The 25645-nt window shown below is 68.9% G+C and overlaps 5 protein-coding genes across 8 annotated transcripts; 3 read left to right on the top strand and 2 right to left on the bottom strand.

The window, feature by feature from the left end:
• Nucleotides 1-221: 221 nt before the first annotated feature.
• Nucleotides 222-5068, bottom strand: ARRB2 (arrestin beta 2). Of its 2 annotated transcripts, none has more exons than XM_049792594.1 (15): nucleotides 4931-5068; nucleotides 4050-4080; nucleotides 3723-3783; nucleotides 3449-3493; nucleotides 3139-3335; nucleotides 2905-2964; nucleotides 2602-2669; nucleotides 2338-2473; nucleotides 1994-2078; nucleotides 1773-1845; nucleotides 1336-1473; nucleotides 1105-1188; nucleotides 930-1009; nucleotides 782-836; nucleotides 222-660 (listed from the first exon to the last, which is right to left on the bottom strand). In XM_049792594.1, the coding sequence occupies exons 1-15, from the start codon at nucleotides 4951-4953 to the stop codon at nucleotides 564-566; spliced, it is 1233 nt and encodes a 410-aa protein (XP_049648551.1). In that variant the 5' UTR covers nucleotides 4954-5068; the 3' UTR covers nucleotides 222-563. The 2 variants fall into 2 exon arrangements, with proteins under 2 accessions (XP_049648551.1, XP_049648550.1); XM_049792593.1 differs by lacking the exon at nucleotides 4931-5068 and adding an exon at nucleotides 4262-4412.
• Nucleotides 5069-5329: 261 nt separating this feature from the next.
• On the top strand, nucleotides 5330-14101 carry PELP1 (proline, glutamate and leucine rich protein 1). The gene is given in 21 exon segments (XM_049792592.1): nucleotides 5330-5569; nucleotides 5923-5987; nucleotides 6798-6903; nucleotides 7258-7407; nucleotides 7974-8045; nucleotides 8165-8224; nucleotides 8753-8903; nucleotides 9319-9448; nucleotides 9544-9631; nucleotides 9810-9898; nucleotides 10207-10323; nucleotides 10668-10818; nucleotides 10893-11019; nucleotides 11259-11314; nucleotides 11699-11879; nucleotides 11882-11935; nucleotides 12492-12728; nucleotides 12731-13563; nucleotides 13565-13670; nucleotides 13673-13720; nucleotides 13986-14101. Coding segments are annotated over 21 exon segments (3003 nt in total). The 5' UTR covers nucleotides 5330-5443; the 3' UTR covers nucleotides 14042-14101.
• A 193-nt stretch (nucleotides 14102-14294) lies between these two features.
• On the top strand, nucleotides 14295-16153 carry SNAPC2 (small nuclear RNA activating complex polypeptide 2). The gene is made up of 5 exons (XM_049792537.1): nucleotides 14295-14512; nucleotides 14830-14949; nucleotides 15035-15103; nucleotides 15224-15455; nucleotides 15770-16153. Exons 1-5 carry the CDS (start codon nucleotides 14303-14305, stop codon nucleotides 16039-16041), a joined length of 903 nt encoding a protein of 300 aa, XP_049648494.1. The 5' UTR covers nucleotides 14295-14302; the 3' UTR covers nucleotides 16042-16153.
• A 127-nt stretch (nucleotides 16154-16280) lies between these two features.
• On the top strand, nucleotides 16281-20141 carry COPS6 (COP9 signalosome subunit 6). 3 transcript variants are annotated; one of them, XM_049792535.1, is made up of 10 exons: nucleotides 16281-16522; nucleotides 17009-17134; nucleotides 17624-17755; nucleotides 18071-18159; nucleotides 18238-18300; nucleotides 18421-18468; nucleotides 18909-19023; nucleotides 19275-19367; nucleotides 19547-19647; nucleotides 19874-20141. In XM_049792535.1, the coding sequence occupies exons 1-10, from the start codon at nucleotides 16396-16398 to the stop codon at nucleotides 20012-20014; spliced, it is 1035 nt and encodes a 344-aa protein (XP_049648492.1). In that variant the 5' UTR covers nucleotides 16281-16395; the 3' UTR covers nucleotides 20015-20141. The 3 variants fall into 3 exon arrangements, with proteins under 3 accessions (XP_049648492.1, XP_049648491.1, XP_049648493.1); XM_049792534.1 differs by having other exon boundaries at nucleotides 18238-18315; XM_049792536.1 differs by lacking the exon at nucleotides 17624-17755 and having other exon boundaries at nucleotides 18238-18315.
• Nucleotides 20142-20244: 103 nt separating this feature from the next.
• On the bottom strand, nucleotides 20245-25642 carry MCM7 (minichromosome maintenance complex component 7). The gene is made up of 15 exons (XM_049792528.1): nucleotides 25438-25642; nucleotides 25255-25334; nucleotides 24805-24969; nucleotides 24588-24712; nucleotides 24163-24343; nucleotides 23948-24085; nucleotides 23302-23451; nucleotides 23105-23219; nucleotides 22850-22981; nucleotides 22495-22578; nucleotides 22005-22398; nucleotides 21715-21798; nucleotides 21459-21627; nucleotides 20819-20928; nucleotides 20245-20651 (listed from the first exon to the last, which is right to left on the bottom strand). The coding sequence occupies exons 1-15, from the start codon at nucleotides 25466-25468 to the stop codon at nucleotides 20453-20455; spliced, it is 2157 nt and encodes a 718-aa protein (XP_049648485.1). The 5' UTR covers nucleotides 25469-25642; the 3' UTR covers nucleotides 20245-20452.
• Between the last annotated feature and the right edge of the window lie 3 nt (nucleotides 25643-25645).

The raw sequence follows: 25645 nt of genomic DNA, 5'->3' as shown, positions 1-25645 counted from the left end.
GCTGCCGCGGCCGCTCTAGGACTCGTCTCGGTGGTCCGCGACCCGCGCGGGGAGGGCGGGCGGACGGACGGACACCCGGCGGGACCGCTCCCGCCCCCAAGCCCCCCTCCCCTTTTCCCCCCAAATCACCCTCCTCACGCCACGATCGACTCAAAGGGTTTTATTTAACCCAGCGACAACCCCTCCCTCTCCCCAAGCCCCATGGCGGGGGGGGGGGGGGGGGGGGAACGGACAGGCCGGGGGGTGGCCCCTGCAACATCTTTAAAAATTAATGTACATATAAACAGTTGGGGGGGACGGGGGGTAATGCCCAGTCGAGTCCAGTGCTTAGGGGGAATGGGAGGAGGGGGGCTGCACCCCAGAGGGGGCCTGGGGTCCCCCTGAAATGCCACCCCCTTCCCCCCGCAGGAGATGGGGATGGGAAGAGAGCGGACCCCCCCTTACAGCAGTCATATGGGGAGAGGTGCGCCGGGGTGTTGAGGGGGGGGTCCTGGGGGGGTCCTAGGGCAGTGCCAGGGGTCCGAGGTGGGGCACAGGGGGATTTGCGGGTCCCGGGGGTGTCCCTAGCAGAACTGGTCCTCATCGTCCTTTTCGTCCTTCAGCCCCTTCAAGCGCAGGCGGGCGAAGTCCTCAAAGACGATATCGTCATCTGGCCCATAGCTGCGGCAGGGGGGAATGACACAGGGGGCACCCTGAATTACCCCCCAGCTCCTCTCCAGGGGGGAGTGCCTCAGTCTCTGTCCCTCCCCCCCCAATTTATTTCTACCCCAGGGTCACTCACTTGGTCTCAAACTCGATGAGGTTGGTGTCGACAGGGGTGTCTGTCTCAGGGAGGGCTGGGGGGGGCACAGGGTTTTGGGGTGAGGTGGGGGGGTCTCAGAAGGCTCAAGGCCCCTGAGCCCCCCCCGCCCCCCAAGGTTATCACTTACCTGACTGTGACTGTGGTGGGGGGCAGGGCTCAGGGGGCTTTGGGTGCATGAGGATGAAGGGGAGCTCCACTGAGACGTCCCTGGGGGGAGAAGGGGATGAGTGGGGGGACTGAGGGGGGAGTCACAGGGACATGAAGGGGGCTGGTGCTTGGGGGGAGGGGAGGAGTGTACATACCCACCACGGGCCACCACCAGCTTCACCTTGACGCGATAGGACACCAGGATCCCCAAAACCTCCTTGTTCGTTCCCTCCTTGACGCTGCAAGAGACGGTTAACGGGCGCGGGGGGGGGGGGGGGGGGGGGGGGGGGGGGGTACACAAAGAACACAGTGCCCCCCCCCCCCCCCCCCCCCCCCCGCGAGGCACCCCCCTGCACGCCCCCTCCTGCCCCACCACGCCCCCTCACATGGTGCTGGAGGCCAGGTTGGTGTCCTCGTGCTTCAGCTTGCCGTCCAGCGCCAACCCCCGCCGCTCCCGGTTGTTGCTGAGCAGGGGGGTCAGGGTGTAGACCTTGCAGAAGGTGGCACTGGGGGGCACCTGGTCCCTGGGGAAGGGGGCACGGGGGCAGGAGTCATCCCAGGGCAGGGGGGCACCCCGGGGACAAAGAGCCGGGGGCCACACCAGGGACAAGGGGCCACCCCTGGGACGAGGGGTCAGGGGTCATGCCGGGGCGTGGTGTCACACCAAGGACTGGGCTCAAGGGTCAGCCCAGGGACAAGGGGTCAGGGGGTCGCTCCAGGGACAGAGGGCATGGGTTCACCCCAGGTGAGCCACAGGGTCAGGCAGGGTCCCTGCCAGGGCAAGGGGTCAGGGGAGGAGGGGGGGGGTCCCAGGGTCGCTCACTCCTGCTCGATCTGGGCCACAGGACACTTGTACTGGGCGGTGCTGAAGAGGCAGATGTCGGCGAACTGCCGCACTGTGGGGACAGCGCTGCGTCACCCCCTGGCCCCCTGCCTGCCCCCAATATCCCCCCCCAGACTCCCAGATCCTCCCCACCCCCTGGCTTCCCCTCCCCCCCCCCCCCCGCCATGTCCCCCCCTCAATCCCAAGTGTGCCCCCCATACCGGACACTTTGACCCTCTTGATGCTCTTGCTGGAGTTGTTGGTGACGTGGACGTTGACGTTCAGGGGCTCCCCGTGATAGTAGAGCTGGGGGGGGGCACTAGCTCAGTGCTGTGCCCCACTGCCTGCACCACAGCACCCCACACCCCTGCCCAGAGACCCCCCCAGGTCCCTGCCCCACTGCTGGGAACCCCAAGCCCCCTCCCCACCATCCCCTGCTCCACACCTGGGACCCCCAAACCTCCCCAGGCCCCTGCCCCACCATCCTCTGCTCCATGCCTAGAACCTCAAACCCCCCTCAGACCCTGCTCCACGCCTGGGACCCCCACACCCCCCAGCCATCCACCTCCTTGTCCAGCGAGGCCTCCAGGTGCAAGGAGCGCTCGGACATGAGGAAATGGCGGGTGGTCTCGGCGCTGGGCTGGGGGCCAGGCTGCTCAGGCGCGTACTGCACTTTCCGGATCACCAGTCGCACCGAGTTCCTGGGAGGGGTAGGAAGGGGGCCCAGACACCTGGATCCCTGGGAGTGGGCACCCGGACCCCTAGGTCCCCTGGAGAGAGGTGCCACGGGGGTGGAGGGCAGCCAGACTCCTGGGTCCCTCCTACCTACCTCTTGTGGATCTTTTCCTCCAGGGATTTAGTGCAGAACGCCCGGATCTCAAAGTCAACGCCGCAAGCCTGGGGGGATGATGGGACTCCCATAATGCTGCTTCCCCCCCCCCATCACCCCCAACATTTCACACTCATCTCAATCCCTCCCCCGCCACTTCACCCCCAGCCCCAATAGCCCCTTCAAAGCCCCCATCCCCCCAAATAACACCCAGTCCTATAGCCCCCCCAGTCCGGACCCCCCCCCCTCAGCTCCCTCTCCTATTGCCCCCTCACCCCCCCAACAACCCCCTCCCAGCCCCACCTTGCCGGTGTCCTCAGGGCCGGGCTGCAGCGTCACGGAGCAGGGCAGGTTCTGAGGGATCTGGGGAGTGAGAGGGGCCAGGGGGTAACAGGGGGGAGATATGGAGTGGGGGGGCTCAGCCCCTGAGGGTTGGGGGTAGCTATGGGGCAGGGAAGCCCAGGTCAGCATGGGGCTGGCGACCCCAAACTGGCTAGGGACGAGGCACCCCACGGGCAGCTGCAGGGCAGGGCTCACCGTGAAGGCGAAGGGGTGCGCGGTGGGGCCCAGCTTGCGGAGCAGGCGCTGCTGCAGGCGGGTGGGGGGCCGGTGCTCCTCAGGCAGGGGGGGCACGGCCTGGCGGGTGGCGGCGAACAGGTCCTTGCGGAACGACAGGCCCAGGACGTCCAGGTCCTCCCGGCCGTAGCGGAAGGCGCAGGTCAGCGTCACAAACACTGTGGGGTGGGGGGGGGGGGCGGGGGGTGGCCGTGGGACCCAGGCATCTGGGGGGGACCCAGGCATCCCCTGGGGGTGTGGGAACCCCCCCCATCCTCCCCCTGTCCCTCACCTTTCCGGTCCTTCAGGTAGTCAGGGTCCACCAGCACCACTCCATCTGCAAGGGAAGAGGGGGTCAGGGGGAGGTGGGGGTCCCCCCAGCCCCACGGCAACCCCAGAAGAACCCAGACCCGCCCCCCCAGCACCCCTAGATCCCCTCAAATCCCTCCCAGCAGCCCTTCCATATGGTCAGGTCCCCCCCACCCCTTCCGTGCTGCCCCCAGGCAGCCCCTCTGCCACCCCAGGTCTCCCTCACCCCCCTGGCAGCCCCCCCAAGCCCCACTCACCCACAGGGTCCACCCGGTCCAAGTGATCCACGAAGTCTCTCTTGCCCAAGTAGACCGTGAGCTGGGGGGGATGTATGGGGGAGTGGTCAGGCCACAGGGATCCCCCCCAAGGAAAGGGTCAGCAGCCTCCTGACACAGGGTGAGGCCCAAATTGCACAGGTGTGCCAACACACCCCATCCCCATGGCAGGCTGAGAACGAGCACAGCTCATGTCATGGGTGTCTGATGATAGAAGTGGGGGTATGAAACTGGGAGATTGGGGGTCCTCAAGCTCTTCCCAGGAAGGGGGGAGGGGGGATTGGGGGGTGAAACCCCCAGGTCTCTCACCTTGCAGTTGGGGCTGGATTTCTTGAACACCCTGTGAGGCAAAAAAAAGTGATTAAAATAGTTGTTTTGGGGATGGGGGTTTGGGGGGAGGAAGGGGTTTGGGGGCATCCCCTAAAGCCATGCAGCCTCCCCTACCCCCATGTTTGGGGGCACACTCCCAAAGTCACTGCACAGCCTTCCCCCCCCCAGCTCCCCCCAAGTGTGAAACCTACCCCATGACACCCCCCAACCCCCTCAAATGTGCCTGAAGCCTCCACATTCCTTGTGCTTGGGGGGAAGGGGCCCAAGCCCCCCCGCTAGACTGGGAGGCACTGGGGGGGCCCTGGAGGGGGCTGACCATGGCTCTTCCTGTTTTCTGCCCTGCAGGAAGCAGGGGTGGCTACCAGCCCCACGGGGCCCCCCCTCCTCTTAGGGGAACACACCCCCCCCCCCCCCATGCACGGGGCTACCAGCAGCAGGGGGGCTGGTGTGGGTGTGTGTGTGGGGGGGACACAGCCCCACAGCTGGGGGGCAGGGGATCCCCGTTAGCTGTGGGGCTGGGAGGGGCCCCACGGCCACCTCCCCCACTTTGGGGTGCAGAGGGGCCCCCCCTCCCCCGCGGTCAGTGCTTCCTTCCACTCCCGTTTCCTCCTCCTCCTCCCCGGGCACTTCCCCTGCCCAGCCCCCCCCCCCCCCGGCTGGGGGTTGGGTGCTGCTCAGGGGACCCAGGCGGCCGGGCACCCCCCGCCGCCCCCCGCAGCGGGGTCTCAGCCTCCCCTTAGCCCCCGCAGCCATGTCCGGAGAGGGGGGGGGACCCCGGCGCATCCCCGGGGGGAGCTGTCATTCACTCACCCACCCACCCACCCACCCCCGCGCGTGGGGCGCGTGCAGGGCCCCCTCACCTGGTGCCCGCCTTCTCCCCCATGCTGGGGCTGGGGGTCCCGGGGTGGGGATAGGGGGGATCCCGGTCCTAGGCGGGGGCGGTGGGTCCCCGGGCCCGGCGGGGGGGCACGGCGGGCCGCAGCGAGGCCATGACCAGGCCCCAGATCACGTGGCGGGGCGGCGCAGCCAATCCGGGGGCGCAGCGGGGAGGAGGGGGGGGCGACGTCACGGCGGAGGGGGGGTGGGTGGGCAGGGGAAGTGACCCCTTCCGGGGCGCCCGCGCCGCGGCGGTGTCCAGGCTCCCCCTCCGGCCCCGTTCCGTGGCCGTTTCCAGACCCCCCGGGGCCATTTCAAGTTCCCCCCCGGGCAGCTCCTGGGGCGCGGGGGCGGTTTCAAGCCGCCCCCCTCCGCAGGCCGTCTTCAGGCCCCGCCCCTCCCCAGGCTCCGCCCCTCCCCGGGCCCCGCCTCCCCGCGCGGCGTGACGCCATCAGACGGCGCCTGGGCGCGCGGCGGCGGCGACGTCTGCGGCGGCGATGGCGGCGGTGGCGGCGGCGCGCGCCCCCGCCGCGCCGCTGCTGGAAGCGCTGAGCGCGCTCCCGCCCTCCCGGCGCGCGCTCCCGGGGCTGGTGCGGGGGCTGTGGGACAGCGCGGGCACGCAGGTGCGGGACGGGCAAGGGGGAGCACCGGGGACGGGAATGGGACACCACCCCCCTCCCCCCCCCCCCCCCCCCCCGGGCACCGGGACCCCAGCCCCGGGATCGGGACCTTCACCCCGGCGCCAGGAAGCCCTCTCTCGGCACTGGGAGCCCCCCGCTCCCGCCCGCCACCCCCGGGACCCTCCTTTCCCTCCCCCCATCCCGTTAGGCCCCACGTGACCCCCGATCCCCCCCCATCCCCGCTGCCCCGGCCCTTGTGACTCCCCGCCCCCCGCATGACCCTTGGGGACCCCTCGTGACCCCTGACCCCCTCGTGACCCCTGACCACCTCGTGACCCCTGACCCCCTGACCCCAGAGCGCCCAGGCCATCGGAGGCCTCGTCGGCGTCACCAGTGCCCGCCTTGGCTCCATGAAGACCCGGTGAGTGACGGCCGCTGCGGCCAATCGGGGCGCGTGGGCTCCTCTGCGGCTGTCTTTCTCGTTGGTTGCTGTCCCGGGGGGCGGGGCAAAAAGTGAGGTGTGAACCAATTGGAAAGCAGTGTTGGTCCGTTCACGCGGGAGGGTGGGTGCGGCCAGCTCGTTAGCCAATGGGAACGTGCTTTCAGGTCACCGTTGCATGGCCGTTGGCTGTGCCACAAACCAGTCAAAAGAGGTTTTCTCTTTTGGGGGCGTGGCTGCATGGCCAGGCAGCCAATCGGAAGGAGAGTTGCTGCATGCACCACGCCTGCCTGCCTAGTCCTGCTTCTCATTGGTTGCTTTGTCATGGGTGGGCCGGACTAGGTGAACAGGCGGCCAGTCAGAAGCTCCCTTAGCACCACACCCCCGGGGTGCTCTCTCCAATTGGCTTAGTGGAGCTGCCAGTCAGCAGAGGTGTGTCCTCCCTGGACCACACCCACAAGCTCTCTTTTCCTGTTGGCTGCCTGACACGTGGTGGGTGGTACTAGGTGGGACAGAGCCCAATCAACAGGGGTTCCGCTCCCTGGTGGGTGTGGCCATGCAGACAGACAGCCAATCGGGCCTCGCCTGTGCACTACGCCCTTACTGTACTCCCTCCCGTTGGTTCCCCTCACTTGGGGGTGGGTCGGGGGGGTGTGGCACTAGGTGGCACTGCATCCAATCAGAAGTGTGATCCCCTCACGGGGTGGGGGGGGGGGGGGGCAGGCCGCGCCATTGGCCGGTGGGGGGGGCCGCGGGGGCGGTCCCCGCGTGCGGCAGCCAATGGCGTTGCAGGTTCGAGGGGCTGTGCCTGCTGTCGCTGCTGGTGAGCGAGAGCCCGACCGAGCCCTTCCAGCAGCACTGCCTGGGTTGGCTGCGCTGCCTGCAGCACCTGCTACAGGTGGGGGGGGGGGTCCCGGGTGATTTGGGGGGGCCCAGGGGGATGGGGGGGCCCTGGGGGAGGTCCCAGGAGGATGGGGGGGTCCCGGGGGGGGGGGGGGGTCCTGTGGGAGGTCCCAGGGGGGTGGGGGAGTCCCAGGGGGGTCCTGGGAGGATGAGGGGGGGGGCCTGGGGGACCAGATGTGTCCCTGGGGGAGGTCCTGGGGCACTGGGGGGGTTGTCCGTGAAGGGGTCCTGGGGGGCAGCACTGCCTGGGCTGGGCTGAGCCAGGGCAGCAGGTGACTGGGCGCACTGGGAGAGGGTGGGGGCCGTGCCAAGGAGGGACTGTGCTGACCACCACTACCCCCCCCCCCAGTCACAGGACCCGGCCCCCACCATGGCGTTGGGGGTGGCCGTGCTCCACGATCTCCTGCTCTTCTCCTCCCAATTGCCCGAGCTGGCACGGGACATTGGCACCAACCACATCCCCGGGCTGCTCACCTCCCTGCTGGCCCTCAAGCCTGAGGTGCAGCTGGGGGGGGTCATGGGGGAACAGGCAGGGGCAGGGGGGACACAAGTGGGGGCTGGGGACGATCGCACAAGGGCTTGGGGCAGGTCTGTGAGGGGCTGAGGGGGGTCAGAGGGGATGGTGATGTCTGGGGGGAGCATGGGGAGCTTATGGGGGGCTGGAGGGGCCCGAGGGGGGCACATGGACGTCCACGGGGGAGTTGGGTGGCACTGAGGTGGGTCGCAAGGGTTGGGGGGGGCACAGAAGTTCTGAGAGAGTCTGGGGTGGCACAGAGGGTTGGGGGCATGGTCAGGAGTCACAGAGGGGCGGGGGGATGCTTTTTGGGGGGCCTTGGGTGACAGATTGGGGGGTGAGGAGGTGACACCGGGGGCCGGGGGGAACATGGTGGAGTTAGGGGGACACGCGGGCAGCTGAGGAGGGCTGTGGGGTCACAAGGGGTTGGGAAGGAGAGCTTGAGGGGGCACGTGAAGGATTTGGGAGGGCTTGGTGGGGCACACAGGGGTCTCGGGGGTGGGACGGGACACTAGGGCTCCGTGCCTGCCCTGCTAATCCCCCATCTGCAGTGTGAGGTCTCCACGCTGGAAGGCATCAAGTCCTGCATGACCTTCTACCCCCGGGCCTGCGGCTCCATGCGGGTGAGAACCTCCCCGGGGATTTCAGGGGGGTCCGTGCCTTGAGCCGGCCTCAGGAGACTGTGGCAACGGAGGGACTTGTGCTCTGTGTCATTCCCCCCGTCACCCATTGTCTCTCCTAGGGAAAACTGGCAGCGTATTTCCTTTCACGCATTGACTCCGACTCTCCGCAGTTGCAGCAGGTAGATGGGGCAGCTGGGGGGGACAGACACCCTGAAATTGTTCTTGGGAGGGGGGCATGTCATGGCAGGTTGAAGGTCTGGGGCTGTTCTGGGGACTGAGGGAGTCCTGGGGGGTGGGGGGGGGGAGGTGGCATGGGTACATCCTGGGGCCTGTGATCAGTCTCAGGGGGCTGGGGGGGGGGGGGCAGTTGGGAGCCCTGGGGTGGGGCTAGAGCAATGTTTGGGGGCTTTCTAGGAAAAGTATAGGCACCCCAATAGGGTCCTGATGTAAGGCATCACAGGGAGGCCAAAAGAGCCCTGGGGTGGTTTGGGGGGGGGAGGGGCTGGGACAGACATGGGAGGGCTCTAGGGGGGCCAGGGCAGTCACGGGGGGACCAGGGGCAGCTGGAAGGGCTGGGGCACCCCTGGGAGGGCTCATAGGGGTTGGAGGTCTCTGGGGTGCCAGGGCAGTTCTTGGGGTGTCTGGGGCAGCCCGGAGGAGAGGATGGTGGGGGTCCTGACACATGCTTCCCCCCCCCCCGCCCCCAGCTGGCCTGCGAGTGCTATGCACTGCTGCCGGCCCTGGGCCGGGGCTTCTCGCAGGGGCTGCGGCACACGGAGTGCTGGAACCAGGAGGTGCAGGGGCTGCTGGCCACCCTGCACGGGCTGCTCGGGGCACTCTTTGAGGGCAGCGAAACCGGTGAGTGGGGGGCGGGGGAGGGCACAGAGGGACCCCGGGGCGGGTTTTGGGGGCTCCGGGGACAGGGACAGACCCTGAGGTGTGGCTTTGGGGGGCTCTGGGTCACGGAGAGAGCTCGAGGGGTGGTTTTCAGGGCTGTGGGCCTGTAGAGAGACCCTGAGAGATGGTTTGAGGGACACGGTGGGGGGCTGTGAGGATAGAACCCTGAGGGGTGTTTTGGAGGGACACTGGGTGGGTGGAGAGACTCTGAGGATAGGTTTGGGGGGCTCTGGGGGCACGGAGAGACCTTCTGAGGTGTTTTGGGGGATATTGGTGGGGTGGCAGGGACCCTGAGGGACATTTTGGGGACCTGTGAAGACCGATGGACCCCAGGGGGTTCCTGGGGGTGCCTCAGCGCTAACACTGTCCCCCCCAGACCCACTGCCCTATGAGGGGCCGGGGGTGGAGATGCTGCTGCCAGCCCCCCAGGACGGGGACACTGGCTTCGTCCTTACCCTGCACAACCGCTTCTCGGGACTGGCCCGTGTGCTCCAGCTCCTGCTCAGGTACTGGACCCCCTCCCAGTCCCTGGCCACCATCCCAGCCCCCCAGCTGTGTCTCCTGGATCCCCGGCCTCCCCTGACCCCCCTTTCTTTGGCAGCAAAGAGTTCGTGGCGCCCGTCACCGTCCCCGTCCAGGACGTTTTGGACCTCATCTGCCGTGCCCTGAACATCACCAGCAAGAACATAGTGAGTGCAGCGGGGGATTGTCCCCGAGTGCCCCCCGGGGCAGCTGAGCCCAAAGCTGTGTCCTTGGGGCTGGGGCAGTGGGGGCTGAGGTCCCCCCGCTGCGCTCCTGTGGCCTCAGGGCTGCGTTCGGGGGTGTAGGTGGGACACCTCGGATTCCAGCCTTGCTCTGTCCCCCCAGAACTGGTTTGGGGATGGTCCTCTGAAGATGCTGCTGTTGCCCTCTGTCCACCTGGACATGCTGGATGTGCTCTCCTCCCTAATCCTGGCGTGAGTCTGGGGGCTTTTGGGAGTACTGGGGATACTTAGGGCTGTGCTGGGAGGGAACTGATGGGAACTGGGGGCTTTTGGGGGCTTCTGGAGGCACTGGAGCTGTGCTGGGGGGGACTGGGGACCCTGGAGCTGTATCTGGAGGGAACTGGGGTGAACTGAGAGGGATCTGGGGGTGCTTGGGGGACACTGGGAACTGTGGGGCTGTGTTGGGAGGGAAGCGGGGTGCACAGGAAGGGAAGGGCTGTGCTGGGGCGGGGGCTGTGGGGGGGTGGGGTCCGCTGCACAGACCTGACGCCGCCCCGCAGGTGTGGGGCACGCCTGGTGCGCTGGGGCAGCGTCCTGGGCCGCCTCTTCCCCCAGGTGCTGAGCGCCTGGAGCGGTGCCCGTGAGGCCGTGCTGCCGGGGCAGGAGAAGCCCTTCAGGTACTGGGGGGGGGGCTGGCGGGGGGCTCCCCCGCAGCAGGGCTGGGCCTGGGGGGACCCCTGTGGATCCCTGCTGTTCTGGGGAGCTGGGGGGGCTCCTGTGTCTGTCCTTGATGTCCCTGGGCAGCTGGGGGCACGTGGGGAGGTGTGGGGGTCCCTGGGGCAGCTGGAGGGACGTGGGGAGGTTTGGGAGTCCCTGGGGCGGCTGGGGGGACGCGGGGAGGTTTGGGGGTCCCTTGGGCGGCTGGGGGGTCGCGGGGAGGTTTGGAGGTCCCTGGGGTGGTTGGGGGGACACGGGGAGGTTTGGGGGTCCCTGCGCCCCCCCTGACGCCCTGTGCCCCCAGCGCGGTGCGCACCCGCCTGTACCAGGTGCTGGAGCTGTGGGTGGAGGTGGCGGGCGCTGCCTCGGGGGTGCTGCAGGGCCCTGGGGCCCCCGGCGAGGTGTTGCTGGCCCACCTGCTCAGCGACATCACACCCCCGGCTGAGGGCATCAAGGTGAGCCCCCCCCTGGACCCTCACCCCCGCCCCCACAGACCCCCGGTACCCCCTCTTCTCTCTCCTCCCTGCAGCTGAAGGCAGACCCCAAACCCAGTGCCCCGAAACGGCCCAAGCTGGGGGACGGGGGAGATGCCCCCGCCCTGCACCGCAAGCTGGAGCCGGCGGCCAACAGCGATGTGTGCCAGGCTGCCCTGCGAGGTACGGGGTGGGGGGCCGGGGACCCCCGGAGGCACGGGGGGCTGCACCCCTCCCTCGCGGCCAAGGTGGGGCCTCGCTCGTCCCTTTGAGCCCCCCTGTTGTTGGTGGGGTGTCAGGGCAAAGGGGACACCCTGCTCACCTTGTTGCGGCTCCCCGAGACCCCGATCGTTGTTGTGGGGTGGGGGAAAGAGAAGCCCCCCCCCCGGATCGCCCCATTGCTGACCCCCATGTACCCCCAGCGCTGCGTCGCACCATCCTGACGGGAGGGCCGCTGATCAAGGAGGAGACGCACCGGGTAAGGGGACGGGGGCGGGACGGGGCTCTGTGGGGCTGGGGGGGTACTGGGGTGTTGGGGAGCAGATGTGTGGCTGGTGTGGTTCTTGGGGGGCCTTGAGGGTGGGTGGGGGTGAATGCTGGGAGAAGGTGGGGCTCTTGTTGGTGGTGAGGCTGGTAATGAGGACTGGGGGGGGTCAGGCGGGGGGTCTTTGTGGGGCTGGGGCAGCTGATGTGGGAGCTTACAGGGCTGAGGCAAGTGTGTGTGTGGGGGCAGTTAATGGGGGTCTCTATAGGGCCAGGGCAGCAGTGCGGTGATCAGGGATACGCGCTGGGGGTCCCCACGGGGCTGAGGGAGGCTGTGCCCCCTCCCCTGACAGCCCCCCCTCGCCCATCCCCTCACCAGCGGCTGCAGGAGCTGGTGGTGCCACTGCTGCTGCGGCTGCCGCAGACCGAGGTCCCTCCGGGGTCCCCCGCCGCTGCCGCCGGCCCCCCCGGCACCCCCTACGCCAGCCCCCCGTGCCGGGCCGCCCTCTACCAGCTGCTGCTGGCCCTGGTGCTGGCCCCCGCCCCCGCCGGGGCCCCCCCGCTGCACTGCGCCCTGCGTGCCTTTGGTCAGGGCCAGCGCGACCCGGCCCTCCAGGTGAGACGGGCTGCGGACCCCCCAGTCCTCGCCTGGGACCTCCAGGGGCCTCCCCAGGCCCCCCCATCCCAGAGCTGGGACGCCTAGGGTGTCCCCGTCCCCCAGGGACCTCTTATTCCTCCTGGCCCCACCCCACCCCCCTTTTTGTCCTTCCGGGGTCTTCCTCATTGCCCCCCATTTCACAGCAGGGATTCCCAGGGACCCCCTAGCCCTTAGCGGACACCCACATGGGTCACGACCCCCTCTGAGAACCCTCTGTCCCAGAGCTGGGATCCCCCCTATCCCTCCTGGGACCCCCTTATCCCATCTGGGCCCCCCCATTTCACAGCCAGGACCCCCCCAGGCACTCCTAAACGCCTTTGTCTTGCAGGCGGGACCCTGGGAGACCCCCTCACCCCACAGCCCAACCCCGCAGGACCTCCCACATCGGGGAGCCAGGACCCAAGGGCCCCTGCATCTCCCCAGGGACCCCCAAAGTCCCCCTTGTCCCTGGTCTCCCCCCCTCTCCTGGCACCCCACTAACCCCCCACCTCTCCCCCCCCCCCCCCCCCGCCAGGTCTCCTCCGTCTGCACCGAAGCTCTGGTGGTGGCAAATGCCCTGGCCCGGCCCTGGGTGCCCCCCCTGCACCCCACTGCCGTCCCAGGGCCCCCCCCCGGAGCCCCCTGCCCCCCCCTTCCGCCCCCTTCCGCCCGCTGCCTTCCCAGGGGCGCCCCGGGCCACCCCCGCCAATCCGCTGGGACCCCCGCGGCTGCCGCCGCTGGCGGAGGAGCCCCCCGGGGAGGCCCCCCCCGGGCAGCCCCCCGCCGCCCCTGGGGGCGAGGAGGAGAGTGGTCCGGCAGGGGGGCGTCCCCGGCGCCCCGTCTTCGTGCACTACGACAAGGAGGAGCCCTCGGACGTGGAGATCTCCCTGGAGAGCGACTCGGACGACAGCGTGGTCATCGTCCCCAAGCGGGGTGCCCCCCCCTCGCCCCCCGCCCCCAAGAGCGGGGGGCCCCCGCCGCCACCCCCCTCGCCCCCGCTGGCTCCCCCCGAGCCCCCCGAGGAGCCGGGCCCCCCACCACCACCCCCGCCGCCACCGCCACCGCTGCCCCCCGTCGTCTCCGCGGCCGCCCCCCCAGAGCCGCCAGGGATCCCTGGGGAGCCGGACCCGGCCGTGATCAACATCAATAGCAGCGAGGAGGAGGAGGAGGAGGAGGAAGAGGAGGAGGAGGAGGAAGAGGAGTTCGGGGAGGAAGAGTTCTTCGAGGAGGAGGAAGAAGAGGAGGAGGAGGAGGAGTTCGACGAGGAAGAAGAGCTGGGCGAGGAGGAGTACGAGGAGGATGAGGAGGAGTACGAGGAGGACGAAGGCCTCACCGAGGAGGAGGAGGAGGAAGAGGAAGAGGAGGAAGGGGGTGCTGAGGAGGGGCAGCCTCTGCCGGTGCCCGAGGAGCCCCCCCCGCCCCCGGGGGACACCGGTGCCCTGGTGATGGAGGTGGACGAAGGCCATCCGCCCGCCCCGGCCGGGGGCGGCGGGGAGGAGGAGGAGGAGGAGGAGGAGGATGAAGAGGAGGAGGAGGGGGAGGGGACCAAAGCCCCCCAGGATGGGGGGGAGGAAGAGGAGGAGCCCCCCCCGGGCATCCCCGAGCCTCCCCCCCCCCCTCCTGGAGCCCCCCGAGGTGCCACCCCCCACCCTGGATGCAGCCCACCCCCCACCGCACCCTGAACCCCCGGGGGGGTCCGGCAGCCCCCCCCCAGCGCCCCCCCAGCTGGAGGAGGAGCCCCTGCCCCCTGCGGACAAGGAGGAGGTACTGGGGTGGTCCGGGGGCGCGTAATTTGGGGGTGCTGGGGTGAAAAAGGGGGGCAGTTTGGGGTAAGAGGGGGCAATTTGGGGTGCTGGTGTGAGAGGGGGCAGTTTGGGGTAAGGGGGCAATTTGGGGTGCTGGGGTGAGAGGGAGCAGTTGGGGGGGTGACGCAGTTTGGGGGAAGAGTGGTGCAGTGAGGGGGGGGGGAAACAGGGGCAGTTGGGCCCCCCCCGACCTCCCTGCCCCTTCCTTCCCCCCCCCCCCCCAGGAGCTGGACGAGACTGCCACCATGCTGGCGGATTTCATCGACTGCCCCCCAGATGACGACAAGGCCCCCGAAGCGGCCCTGTGACCCTCCCCAGATACCCCCTCCCCCCAGCAGCGAGATGTGGAATAAACCCACCCCCGCCCCCCCCAGTCCCGGCTGAGTCTGTGATTTGGAGGAGGGGGGGGGGGGGGGGGCTGGAACTACACCTCCCAGCGTGCTCTGCGGCTCTACGCGCGGCGCGAGTGACGCAACCAGGCGGCGCCGTGTGGGCGCGCCGCGAGTGACTCCATCTCTGCGCCCGGGCCGGCGGCGGCGGCATGAAGCCGCCGCTGCGGCCGCGCCTGGCCCCGGCCCGGTACGTGACGGGCCCGGGAGCGGCGGCGGAACCGGACCGGCCGCGGGCGGCCTGGTCGGCGCGGGAGAAGCGGGCGCTGCTCGCGGCGCTGCGGGCTCAGGCCGCTCTCGGCCTCCCCGACCTGCAGCCGCGGCCGCTGCGGGAGCGCCTGCCCCGGCGGAGCGAGGCCGAGGTGGGGGCGACGGGGCCGGGGTGCAGCGGGGACGCTCGGGGGGGAGGCCGGTGTCTGGGACCCCTGGGTGCGGGGCGGGGGGCGGTCGCCCGCCTGGGACCCCGGTGGGTGCGGGGAGTAATACGGGGGTCTCCGGGGATCTGTGTCAGCGAGGGGTTGTGGGGAGGTCCCGGGGGGGCTGACGTGGGATCCCCGGTCGGTGGGGTTCCCTGGAGGTGGTGACGCGGCGGTCCCCAGCCGTCAGGTTCCCGGGGGCAGTGGTGGCCGCACAAGGGGGTCCTGGCACACCCCACCCACCCCACCCCCCCACCCCACAGATCCTGTCGTTCTTGTGCCGGCTGCGGGGCCGGGCAGCGCGGGAGGCCGTGCGCACCCAGTACCGGCACTGCCTGGATCAGCAGCGGCGACGACGCGCCCAGGTCCCGGCCCCCATCGAGGTGAAGGGGGGGGACTGTGGGACGTGGGGGTCCCTGCCCCGGGGGCTGGCTGGGGCCCGGTGTCACCTCCCCCTTTGCCTTCCAGGTGTGGCTGGAGCTGGCCGAGACGCTGGCAGAGGGGCTGGAGGAGGCAACAGCAGCCGCCTTCTCTCAGGTAAGGGGGTTTGAGTTTTTTTTTCCAGGGGAGTGGGGGGCAGAAGAGACAGCCCTCCGTCTCCCTGGGCACCTCTCAGGGCACATTACCCCTTCCCTGTCCCCACATTATCATCTCCAGGTCCTCACTGTCGCAGCCACGGAGCCGCTGAGCCTTCTCCGCTCCGTCCCCCCGCATCCTGCTGGCACCACGGCATCACCGGATCAGGGGGGGTCAGCACCGGGGTACCCTGTGGCCCCCCCAGCCCCGCAGCCCCACAACCCCGGGGCCTTCACTGTTGACTTCCAGAGGGTCTACGAGTACCTGGCACGGCTCTGCCGGGGTGGGAAGGGCCCAGCGCTCTCTCCTGGCGGTGAGTGGGGGACCCTGATGCCAGGAGGGTGTCAGGGGAGTTGCGGGATTTGGGGCCCCCCTGTCAGTAAGGGGGGGCTCTGGGGTCCCCTGGCTGCTTTTGGTGTTGTGGGGTGGTCTGGGCAGGGGGATTTGGGGAAAAACGGTGGGGGTAGAGCAGGGAGGGCCTGGGGGTGTTGTCCCACACTGGGGGGTGTCAGTCCCAAGCCGGAGGGCCCCAGCATTGCTGCTGTCCCCACCGTGGGGCTGGGACCGCCCCGGGAGGGAGGCTGTGGGTTGGGTGGGGGGTCCTGACGCCGTGTCCCTCCCCCCCAGAGTCGGCGGTGGTGCTGGCACTGTTGGGCTCCCTCCCCCAGGAGCTGGGCGTCCTCGACCGCACCGCCCTCCACAGCCACCTCCGAGGGGCCTACGGCGCCCTGACGGCCCCCCACCCCCCACAGACAGATTCCCCGGCCCCTGGCACAGCCCCTGGCGCCCCCCCCGCCCCCAGGACCCCTGCAACCGGCTGGAGGGGGGTTGGCCTCTGCCCCCTCAACCTCTTCCTGGTCCCACTGCGGCTCCTGGCCCGAGCAGAACCCTCGGGATGAGCCAGGACACCACCCCCCCCCCCCCCCCAGCATGGGGCTGGGGAATAAAGGCTGTAGTTCGCCCTGAGTGGGAGTTTCTGGAGTCATTTGGGCACTGGAACAAATGGGGGGGGGGGGGGGGGGGGGAAATCACTGTTTCTGGGGTGGCAGTGAGCGGGACCCACCTGGGAAACACTGGGAGGCCTTAGGAAGGGACTGGAAGGCATTGGGTTGGACTGGGAGGCACTGGTGAAACGATACATCATGTCAGGGCTGGGAGCAAGTCCCCTACCGCGTGCGCATGCGCCGCCCTCCTAGGCTAGAGCGCATGCTCGCCACGGCGCATGTAGTCCCCGCCCCCAGTCCCTCCCACGCATGCACAGAGTCGCTGCGTACGGTGGCCGAGCAGCGACAGGCCGAGCCAAGATGGCGGCGGCGGCCGGCGCCTCTTCCTCCGCGTCGGGGAGCAACGGGGCCGGCGGGATGGAGGTGGACGTGGCAGGTACCGCCCGCGGGGCCGTCCCGGCACAAGGGACCGGCGCCACCGCCCCGGGGCTGCGGGACCGCCGGGTCGCTACCCAGGGCCGACCGGGACCGCCGGGTCGCTACCCAGGGCCGCGCTGCCTTCCTCTGGACCTCGCCCCCGCGCCTTTTCCCCGCCCACAACCCCGGGACCCCGCCCCCGCGCCTTTTCCCCCGCCCACAACCCCGGGACCCCGCCCCCGCGCCTTTTCCCCCGCCCACAACCCCGGGACCCCGCCCCCGCGCCTTTTCCCCCGCCCACAACCCCGGGACCCCGCGCCTTTCCCCCCACCCCCGCGGGACCCGCCCTGGCCGGTGATCACACCTCCTCAGGCCATTGCTCTGTCCCCGTTCCCCATGGCCCCGCCCCGGTCGTGCACCGTGACCCCGCCCGCACACACCTGGGCCCCGGCCCCGGCCCCGCCCCCTCGGTCTGTCTGTCATCCCGCTGATGGTGTCCCCGCAGCCGCCCCTTCGGTGATGGCCGGGGGGGTGACGGGGAGTGTCTCCGTGGCCCTGCACCCCCTTGTCATCCTCAACATTTCCGACCACTGGATCCGCATGCGCTCGCAGGAGGGGCGCCCTGGACAAGGTACCTGCAGCCCCCCCCGTGCCCCTACCTGGATCCTTACAGCTCCCCTGTGTCTCCCAGAACCCCCCACGGCACCCTGGGGTCCCTCACAGACCTCTGGGGCCCTCCATAGCCCCCCCCCCAGTGGTTTCCGTGGCCCCCCAGGGTCCTCCAGAGCCCCCCAGCAGCCCCCCCAGCCCCCTATAGCCTCTACAGAGCCCCCCAGCAGCCCCCCCAGCCCCACAGGGTCCCTCACAGACCCCCTGCAGCCCCCAGAGTACCCCTTTGCTCCCTGGCCTGGTCCCCATGTCCCCGAGGGGGTCTCCACATGCCCCTGGCCTGGTCCCAGCTGGTACATGGTGCTGGTTTGGTCCCATCCCCGTCCCCCACCCCCAGCATAAGGCTGAGGTCAGTGCGGGGTTGGGTTGGACCTGTTGGTGGTCCCCAAACCCCAGTGACAGTCCCCTGTCCTGTCCCCGTGTGTGTCCCCCCCCCTCCCCTCCCCTCCAGTGATCGGGGCCCTCATTGGGCGGCAGGAGGGCCGCAACATCGAGGTGATGAATTCTTTCGAGCTGCTCTCGCACACAGTGGACGGGCATGTGCTCATTGACAAGGAGTACTACTACACCAAGGAAGAGCAGTGTAAGGGCCGGGGGGGCGGTCCTGGGCTGTCCAGGGGGGTCTTGGGCTGTCCTGGAAGGGTCCTGGGGGTTCAGACAGGGCTGGCACAGGGGGTCCTGGAGGGTCCTGAGGCTGCCCTGGGGGAGGGTCCCATGGCATTCTGGGCTGCCCCGGGGCAGGCCCTAGATTGCATTTGAGGGGGGTGTTTTGGGAGAGGGGTGATAGCGCCTGTTGGGAGAAGGATAGAGATGGTGTCTGTTTATTGCCCTGGGAGGGTGAGTGGGGTCCCCCTCCCTTGCCCACCCCCCAGCCCACTCAGGGCCCACCCCCACCCAGTCAAGCAGGTGTTCAAGGAGCTGGAGTTCCTGGGCTGGTACACGACCGGGGGCCCCCCCGACCCCTCTGACATCCACGTCCACAAGCAGGTGAGTGGTGCTGGAGGGATGGAGGAGTGCGTGTGTGTGTGTGCACCCCATCCTGACGCTGCTTCCTCTGTCCCCCAGGTTTGTGAGATCATCGAGAGCCCCCTCTTCCTTAAGCTGAACCCCATGACGAAGCACACAGATGTGAGTGGAGGAGAGGTGGGGAGGAGTCCTGGCACATGGGGGGCACCCAGAATCCCCCTCCCCCCCCCCCAGTGTGGGGCTGGGCCCCCAGAAATATATCTTTTTCTCCTTCCCCCCCAGCTGCCTGTCAGTGTCTTTGAGTCTGTCATTGACATCATCAATGGGGAGGTAAGTCAGCGCTGGGGGGGTGGAAATGGGGCTGGGGGGGCTCCTGGGGGTCCAGGGGTTGCCTGGGGCCATGGGGGGAGGCTGGGGGGACCCCAAAGGTGTCATGGGGCAGGGGGAGTGTTCCAGGGAGCTTGTTTAGGATCCTGGGGAGGGCTGAGGGTTTGGGTGGGGACGCTTCTGGGGTTCCAGGGGAAGTTATTCAAGTTGGGGGACACCGCTGGGGGTCTGTGGGGCTCCAGCACTGCCATGGGGAGGATCTGAGGATAAATTGGGGCTGGAGAGGGGCCCGGGGGTGTCACTCAGGGGGATGGCTCTGGAGTGGGTTGTTGAAGCATAGGGATTCTGGGGGTGCAGGGAGGGTCCGGGGGGGGGTTGGGGAGAGGGGGCCGTGGGGCTGTCGTGCCCCCCCATCACCCCTTTTGTGTACCCCCCTTCCCCAGGCCACGATGCTCTTTGCAGAGCTGACCTACACCCTGGCCACTGAGGAGGCAGAGCGGATCGGGGTCGACCATGTTGCCCGAATGACAGCGACTGGCAGCGGGGAGAACTCCACAGGTTGGGGACATGGCTGGGGATGGGGAGGACACGGATTGGGAGCACGGAGGGCAAGGTGGGATGGGGATGGGTCCCAGGGCCGAGGGGCGGTGCAGGGAAGTGGGGGGCTGGGGACGTGGGGAACATGGGGACGGGAGCACAGGGACAGGAGGACACAGCTCTTGGGCTGCCTGGAGGGGCTGGAGCAGCCCAGGGCGGGTGGCTGTAGGGACATGGGACAGGGGGGACATGTGTCCTTGACCCCTCCACAGTGGCTGAGCACCTCATCGCCCAGCACAGTGCCATCAAGATGCTGCACAGCCGGGTCAAGCTGATCCTGGAGTACGTGCGGGCCTCCGAGGCTGGTGAGTCGGGGACAGGGCTCTCCCCATTGCCCAGGGAGGGGGGACAGGGCTGTCCCTGGGCTTTCCCTGCTCTCCTGGAGCAGGTTTGGCCCAGGGGTGTCCCCAGGGAAGGACCGTCCCCCAAGAGGGGCTCTGGGAGGGCCCCAGGGCCGTCCCCAAGGTTGGCATCGTCCCTGCAGGCGAGGTGCCCTTCAACCACGAGATCCTGCGCGAAGCCTACGCCCTGTGCCACTGTCTGCCCGTTCTCAGCACTGACAAGTTCAAGACCGACTTCTACGATGTGAGTGATGGCTGGGGGGGCTCCTTGGGGAGCTGCGGGGGTGGTGGCGGTCAGGTACTCATGGCCCTGTTGGGGCACACAGCGGGGACAGAGCTGTGTCTCCTTTGCCACCAGTGCTGTTGCTGGCCTCTGCGCTACTGCAGCCGGGGGTGGGCAAATGCAGCTGGGGGGGGGGGGGGGGCGCGGGGCTCAGCAGTGCAGTAACCCCCCAATCCACCCCTGCTAGCAATGCAATGACGTGGGGCTGATGGCGTACCTGGGCACCATCACCAAAACCTGCAACACCATGAACCAGTTCGTCAATAAGTTCAACATTCTCTACGACCGGCAGGGCATCGGCCGCCGCATGCGGGGACTCTTCTTCTAAGGGAGGGGGGGATGCGACACTGAGGACACCCCCAGCCAGGCCCTGAGCTGCCCCCAGGGCTGGGGGACCCTACCCCAGAACTGTGCCCCCCCTCCTGGAGGCCCCTCCAATAAATCAGCTCCAGGCTGGGAATTGCAGCTCCAGTGTCATCTGAGGTCCTGGGAGAGCTAGGCCCAGGGGAGCAACATGGTCCCAAGGGGAGGGGAACAGGCAGATGCTGCCACCAGAAACTGTGAGAAAAACTTTTTTATTGGTTAAAAAAAAAGCACAAGGTGCTTTAATGAGGGGAGCAGGACCAGGGCAGGTGAAAGCCCACGGGAGCCAGCAGAGACACAGGATGTGTCCCTGTGTCCAGTGACAGCAACTGCATTGCTGTGCATCCCCCCTGCCCTGCAGGGGGGCTGTAGGGCATTCCCCCTGTGTTCCCCCCCCCCCACCTCAGACAAAGGTGATGCGGGTGCGGGCAGCATTGACCTGCAGCACGTTGAGCTCCTCGTACTCCTGGAGCGCAGCCTGGACCTGGGCAGGGGTGAAGCCCTTGGCCAAGCAGCGCTGCAGGGCCTCGGCGTAGGGCACAGCCTGGCCCCCCGCCAGCTCCCGCACTGCCACAAATATGGCGTCAGCTGGACGCTGCACCCTGGGAGGGGGACGGAGAGAGGGGTCAGTGGGACCCTGGCTCTGCCACCTTCTCCTCCCCCCACCTCCAAGACAGTCAGGGCTCCCCCAACACTGCCACCCCCTTCCTGGCAGGCTGGGGTACTGCCCCCCTCCCCCCCGCCATGTCCCTTTGTGTCCCCTGCTCACCGGCTCTGCTGTCCCTTGTCCCCTAGCAGTGAGTCCTTCGACATCTCCATGAGCCTCATGGCCTCGTTCACATCCTCTTTCTCCACCACGTCCACCAGCCGCAGCCGGGCCTGTGGGAGTGGGGGGGGGGGGGGGGGTTAGCAGCAACTGGGAGCCCCCAGGGCACCCTCTGACATCACGCAGGGGCTCCCGACACTCCTCCCTGCCTCCCTGAGACCACTGGAAGCCCCTCCAGTGCACTGCCCCCATTCTGGGGGGTTGCTGCCAGCCAGCTCTGGGAAGGAACGAGGACAAGAATGGGGCTTGGAGGCGGCCCCCAGCTGGCTGTGCCCTAGGAAGGGACAGGAGGGGACACCGGCCCTACGCTGGTTGTGCCCCGGGGGCTCTGGAAGTGCTGCCTCGGCAGTAGACGCCGCACACACACTACCTGCACAAACAGCACTTTGGGGCCCCTGGGGCTTGTGGAGGAGAGGGGGGGCGGTTTGGATGGAGACCCTCTCCCAGCTAACACCCTGCTTTAGCTCATCTTCTCCTGCCTAGTCCTACCCAGTCGGGCCCCTCTGGCCCCTGCCCAGCTCCGTGGGTCCCACGCTGCCACTCGCACCCCTCCCTGCCCATCCCTGCCTGCATTGGGGCTCACCAGGGCAGTGGCCAAGCGGAGGATGCCCAGCAAGGTGCGCGCCGAGGTGTAGGTCGTGTCCTTGCTGGCCCATGCCTCCTTCCGCATCTCCACGTAGGCGGCTGTGATGTAGTCGGCCAAAGCCTCTGGCACCACCGGCTGCTTCCGCTTGCACATGGCAATGTAGCGCCTGGGGGACAGGCAGGTTGAGGAGACAGCAGGGATGGGGGGGACGGGGGGGACACGGGGGACAGCAGCCTCTTGCGGCCTCTCTTACCTCATCAGCTTCATGTCAAGCTGCTGGAAGGAGCAGGGGGGCTGGCGGCTGTGCTGGTGCACGTAGGTGATGTGCTGGGCCAGGCTGTGGGGCAGAGAGGGGCTGGCAGCGGGGCCGAGGCTACCCCACGACTACCAGCCCGGCCCCGCAGCTCTCGTGGAGGTCCCACACTCCCTCTAGCCCAGCCCCGTGGCCTCCAGTGCAGCCCCTCACATGCCCCGTGGGCTCCCCCCAGCCCCATACATGCTCCGGGGCACCCCTCAGCTGTCCCCGCTGCTCCCCCCACTCACCGTAGGTCGTTGTCGCGGTCAGGGCGATCCTGGATGAGCCAGAGCAGGTCGAAGCGGGAGAGGAGGGCGGCGGGCAGCTGGATGTTGTGCTCCAGGCTGCGCTTGGGGTTGTAGCGGCCATAGGCGGGGTTGGCGGCGGCCAAGATGGCGCAGCGGGCGTTGAGGGTGGCCAGCACGCCCGCCTTGGCGATGGAGATGCTCTGCTGCTCCATCACCTCATGGATGGCCGTGCGGTCGGCCTCCAGCATCTTGTCAAACTCGTCGATGCAGCAGACGCCCCGGTCGGCCAGCACCAGCGCACCCCCCTCCAGTGCCAGCTCCCCCGTCAGCGGGTCCCGCAGCACGGCCGCCGTCAGCCCCACGCCCGAGGAGCCCCGGCCTGTCGTGTACTGGCCTGGGGGCAGAGGGGAGCGGTGGGGTGAGGGAGGGGGCACAGGCACCCTGCCCCCCCCCCCCCCCCCCCCCCCCCCTTCAGGAGCCTGGTACTCACTGCGGGGTGCCAGGCGGTCGATGTAGGACAGGAGCTGCGACTTGGCCACGCCGGGGTCACCCATGAGGCAGATGTTGATGTTTCCTGGGGGTGGGAAGCAGGGAGGAGTCCGCGGGGGGCAAATCTGCTCCCTTTGTGCCACTTTGCTCCTGTCCCAAATCCCTCAGCAGCAGCAGCCACCGATTCTCCGTGGCCCCGCAAGACCAACCCCATCCCCCAAAACCCGCCTGCGTGAAGCGGGATGCCCTGATCCCAAACCTTCCGGACCCTTGGCTGATCCCAGACAGCCAAACCTTCCCGCTGAGGGGGGCACCCCCAGCAAAGGCTCCCACCCCAGCACGGTGCGCAGCCTCACCTCGGATCTTCATGCCATGGGGGTTGCGATCCACGCCGCCCACCAGCAGCAGCAGCAGCGCCTTCTTCACATCCTCGTGGCCATAGATCTCAGGGGCGATGGAGGAGGCCAGCTTGTCATAGAAGTCCTCCTCTGCGAAGGCAGTGAGAGGGAAGCTGCCATGGGGCAGCTGCCTGCCCCTCCGTGGGGCAGGCCCAGGCGCCATGTGCCGTCCGTCCGTCAGCCGGGCACGTCCCGTGTGCCCGACGGCCTCACCTGTGATCTGCCGGAGCTCCTCCTCACTCAGGTCCCCGGCCCCTGACTCGTCCTCCTCGCTCTTGTTCATCTTCACGATGCAGTGGGCCTCCAGGTAGGTCTCAGAGAGCAAGCCCTGTGGGAGAAGAGGGTGGCAGAGGGTTGGGGGCAGCTGTGGGTGCCTGCCGCAGCCCCCCGTCCACCACCGCGGTGCTTGCCTGGGCCATTTGGCGGAAGCCGGTCTTCAGCAGGGGCAGGAAGACGCCGGTGACGCTGACGTGGTCCCCGGGCTGGGCCAGGCGTGTGTTCTCCCCATGCACAGCCACGCTGATGGAGCGGGGAAGGTGTCCCACTGGTACCTGGTCGGTCTGTGGGGACAGACAGGGCTGGGGACCTGCAGCACCTGGGGGCACCACCAGACTCTCTCCCCATCCCTGAACCACCCTTGCACCAGTATGGACTAGGGCAGACTGGATAGGACAGAGCCATGCGGACGTATTGCCTCTCGTCTCCAGTGGTGACAACGCTGACCCAGGGGTGGGATGTGTTGGCCAGGGGAGGAGTATGCTCCCCCACCCCATGCTGGGGAAACTGCGGGGGGGGGGGGGAGACTGAGGCCAATCTGGGGCTCCCCGACCTGAAACCATCGTGGCCCCCCAAGCTCTGTGAGACCCTGGGGAGGTGACACAGTGGTGCTGCACCACTGCTGTCACTTCCCCAGTGGAGCCAGACTGTCCCCAGAGGACGGCAGGGATGGGGAAAAGGCCCAGGAGAGACAGGACCCTCCAGTTGCAGCTGGGGCTCGCGGGGACACGGGTCCCCCAGCCCCCTGCCTCCCCCCCCCCCCCCCACCCCCCGACTCACATGCTCCTGCATCTTGAGCTCCTGGAACTTGATGAACTTGGAGCCGCGGCTCTGCAGGTAGAGCCGCCCTCCTGAGCGGTTCGTCTGGCACTCGCGGCTTGGGCACATCAGCAGCGGCATGAAGGTGGGCGACTGGATCTGGGGAGAGCTGAGGGGGTGGGCTCGGGCCGACCGGGGACCCCGTGCCTGCCCCGGGGCCCTTCCGCCACACTTACGGGCTGGTAGGTCTCGGCCCCGCACTGGTCGCAGCTGTAGGTGGCAACCACCATCATGGGCTTGACCTCAGTGACGCGGGTGACGATGCCGCGGACAGTCACCAGCTTCCCGATGCAGTCGGCCTTGACGTCGCGGACCACACGGGCTTTGGCGGTGGAGGGGGCCTTGAAGTACAGCTCGCTGGGGACCGGGGGGACAGAAAGGGCTAGGGTTAGCAGGCAGGCAGCTGAGGCAGGGATAACAACGGGGGATAAAGGAGTGGGAGAGGGTTGGATTTGGGGGCAGCACACGGGAACAGAAGGGGGTCCCGGGGGAGGCAGGAACTTGGCAACGTGGCTTAGAGAGGAGACGGGGCTCCCCCAGCAGCAGGGCCGGGGTCAGAGGGGGACGCGGGGTGGGGGTACACAGTCCCCTTCACACTCACAAGCGCCGCAGCAGCTCAGGGGGGTACTGATTCTGCGGGCTGCGGGTGTCCCCCGCGTCCCGGCCCCGCTGCTCCAGCAGCAGCCGGTGCTCGATGTACACGTCCAGCACATCCTTGCGGGACACCTGGGAACACAGGGACATCGGAGGAAGGGGGGGACGTCAGAGGGGGCTGCTGGGGCACGCCGCCGCCCCCCACCCACCCGGGGAGCCCCCACCTCGCGCTCCTTGTAGAGCGGCAGCAGCTCATGGACGGCGTCGGCGAAGAGGCGGCCGTAGCGCTTGGCGTTGTCGCAGACGGCCTCGGCCAGTTCGGGGTCGTCCTCGGCCACGTCGTCCAGCGCCACGTACAGTGCCACGCGCTCCCGGTGCGCCAGCGCCGTCTGGGGGGGGTGGGGGTGGGGTGCGAGGCGATTTGGGGACCCCAAATCGGCCCAGCGGGGACAGGGCAGGAAGGGACCGCAACCGGGGCAGGGCGACAGGAGGGACCCCCGGCTGCCGGGGGTGGGGGGGAGGCTGCAGCTATGATGGGGGGGGATCAGCCGGCACAGGGGGTGGCGGGGACGCCGAGCCGGCTCGGGGGGGGGGGGGGGGGGGGGGGGGGGAGGGAGTCTCCCAGCGACAGCCGGCACTGCGGACCCCCACCGGGCGCGGGCGGCCGCTCTCACCAGCTGCTCCCGGTACGGGAACTCCTTGCCGCCGTCGGCGCCATCGCGGTAGAAATCCTGCAGGAACCGCTTCGCCTTCTCTAGAGGAGGAAGAGGCGGGGGGGGGGTGGGGGTGTCTCGGTCACGGGGGCCCTGCCGGTTCCCGGAGCCGATCCGGCCCGGTTCCCCCCAGCCCGCCCGCACCCTTCTCGGCGGCGTAGTCGCGCGGCGCCATGGTGGGATCGGGATCGGTGCCGGTGCCCGCGGGGCTCAGTCCCGACCCCGCAGCCGCTCCGGTTCCCGCCGCCGCAGCCAAAAGTGGCGCGAAAACCGGCACCACGTGACGGCCGGCGCCCAGTCCGGCGCGGGCCACGCCTTCGCTCCGCCGGCCAATGGCGGCGCGCGGCGGCCC

This window comes from Accipiter gentilis, chromosome 35 (assembly GCF_929443795.1).
Source record: "Accipiter gentilis chromosome 35, bAccGen1.1, whole genome shotgun sequence".
Lineage (NCBI taxonomy): Eukaryota > Metazoa > Chordata > Aves > Accipitriformes > Accipitridae > Astur > Astur gentilis.
Note: the sequence above shows the minus strand (reverse complement) of the source record. Positions and strands in the feature narration are given on the sequence as shown.

What these genes read in the sequence shown, in the direction of transcription:
- ARRB2 (XM_049792593.1), bottom strand. Translation starts at nt 4,389, where the DNA reads ATGGTCAGCCCCCTCCAGGGCCCCCCCAGTGCCTCCCAGTCTAGCGGG. An exon ending in GTGGCCCAGATCGAGCAGGA is followed by an intron (nt 1,474 to 1,772) that starts GTGAGCGACCCT and finishes CCCCTTCCCCAG; the next exon opens with GGACCAGGTGCCCCCCAGTG. An exon ending in CCCACCACAGTCACAGTCAG is followed by an intron (nt 837 to 929) that starts GTAAGTGATAAC and finishes TGCCCCCCCCAG; the next exon opens with CCCTCCCTGAGACAGACACC.
- SNAPC2 (XM_049792537.1), top strand. Translation starts at nt 14,303, where the DNA reads ATGAAGCCGCCGCTGCGGCCGCGCCTGGCCCCGGCCCGGTACGTGACG. An exon ending in CAGCAGCCGCCTTCTCTCAG is followed by an intron (nt 15,104 to 15,223) that starts GTAAGGGGGTTT and finishes TATCATCTCCAG; the next exon opens with GTCCTCACTGTCGCAGCCAC. An exon ending in CCCAGCGCTCTCTCCTGGCG is followed by an intron (nt 15,456 to 15,769) that starts GTGAGTGGGGGA and finishes CCTCCCCCCCAG; the next exon opens with AGTCGGCGGTGGTGCTGGCA.
- COPS6 (XM_049792534.1), top strand. Translation starts at nt 16,396, where the DNA reads ATGCACAGAGTCGCTGCGTACGGTGGCCGAGCAGCGACAGGCCGAGCC. An exon ending in GGAGGGGCGCCCTGGACAAG is followed by an intron (nt 17,135 to 17,623) that starts GTACCTGCAGCC and finishes CCTCCCCTCCAG; the next exon opens with TGATCGGGGCCCTCATTGGG. An exon ending in CGTGCGGGCCTCCGAGGCTG is followed by an intron (nt 19,368 to 19,546) that starts GTGAGTCGGGGA and finishes TCGTCCCTGCAG; the next exon opens with GCGAGGTGCCCTTCAACCAC.
- MCM7 (XM_049792528.1), bottom strand. Translation starts at nt 25,468, where the DNA reads ATGGCGCCGCGCGACTACGCCGCCGAGAAGG. An exon ending in CCTGAGCTGCTGCGGCGCTT is followed by an intron (nt 24,344 to 24,587) that starts GTGAGTGTGAAG and finishes CCCGGTCCCCAG; the next exon opens with CGAGCTGTACTTCAAGGCCC. An exon ending in GGAGCTCCGGCAGATCACAG is followed by an intron (nt 22,982 to 23,104) that starts GTGAGGCCGTCG and finishes CTGCCTTCGCAG; the next exon opens with AGGAGGACTTCTATGACAAG.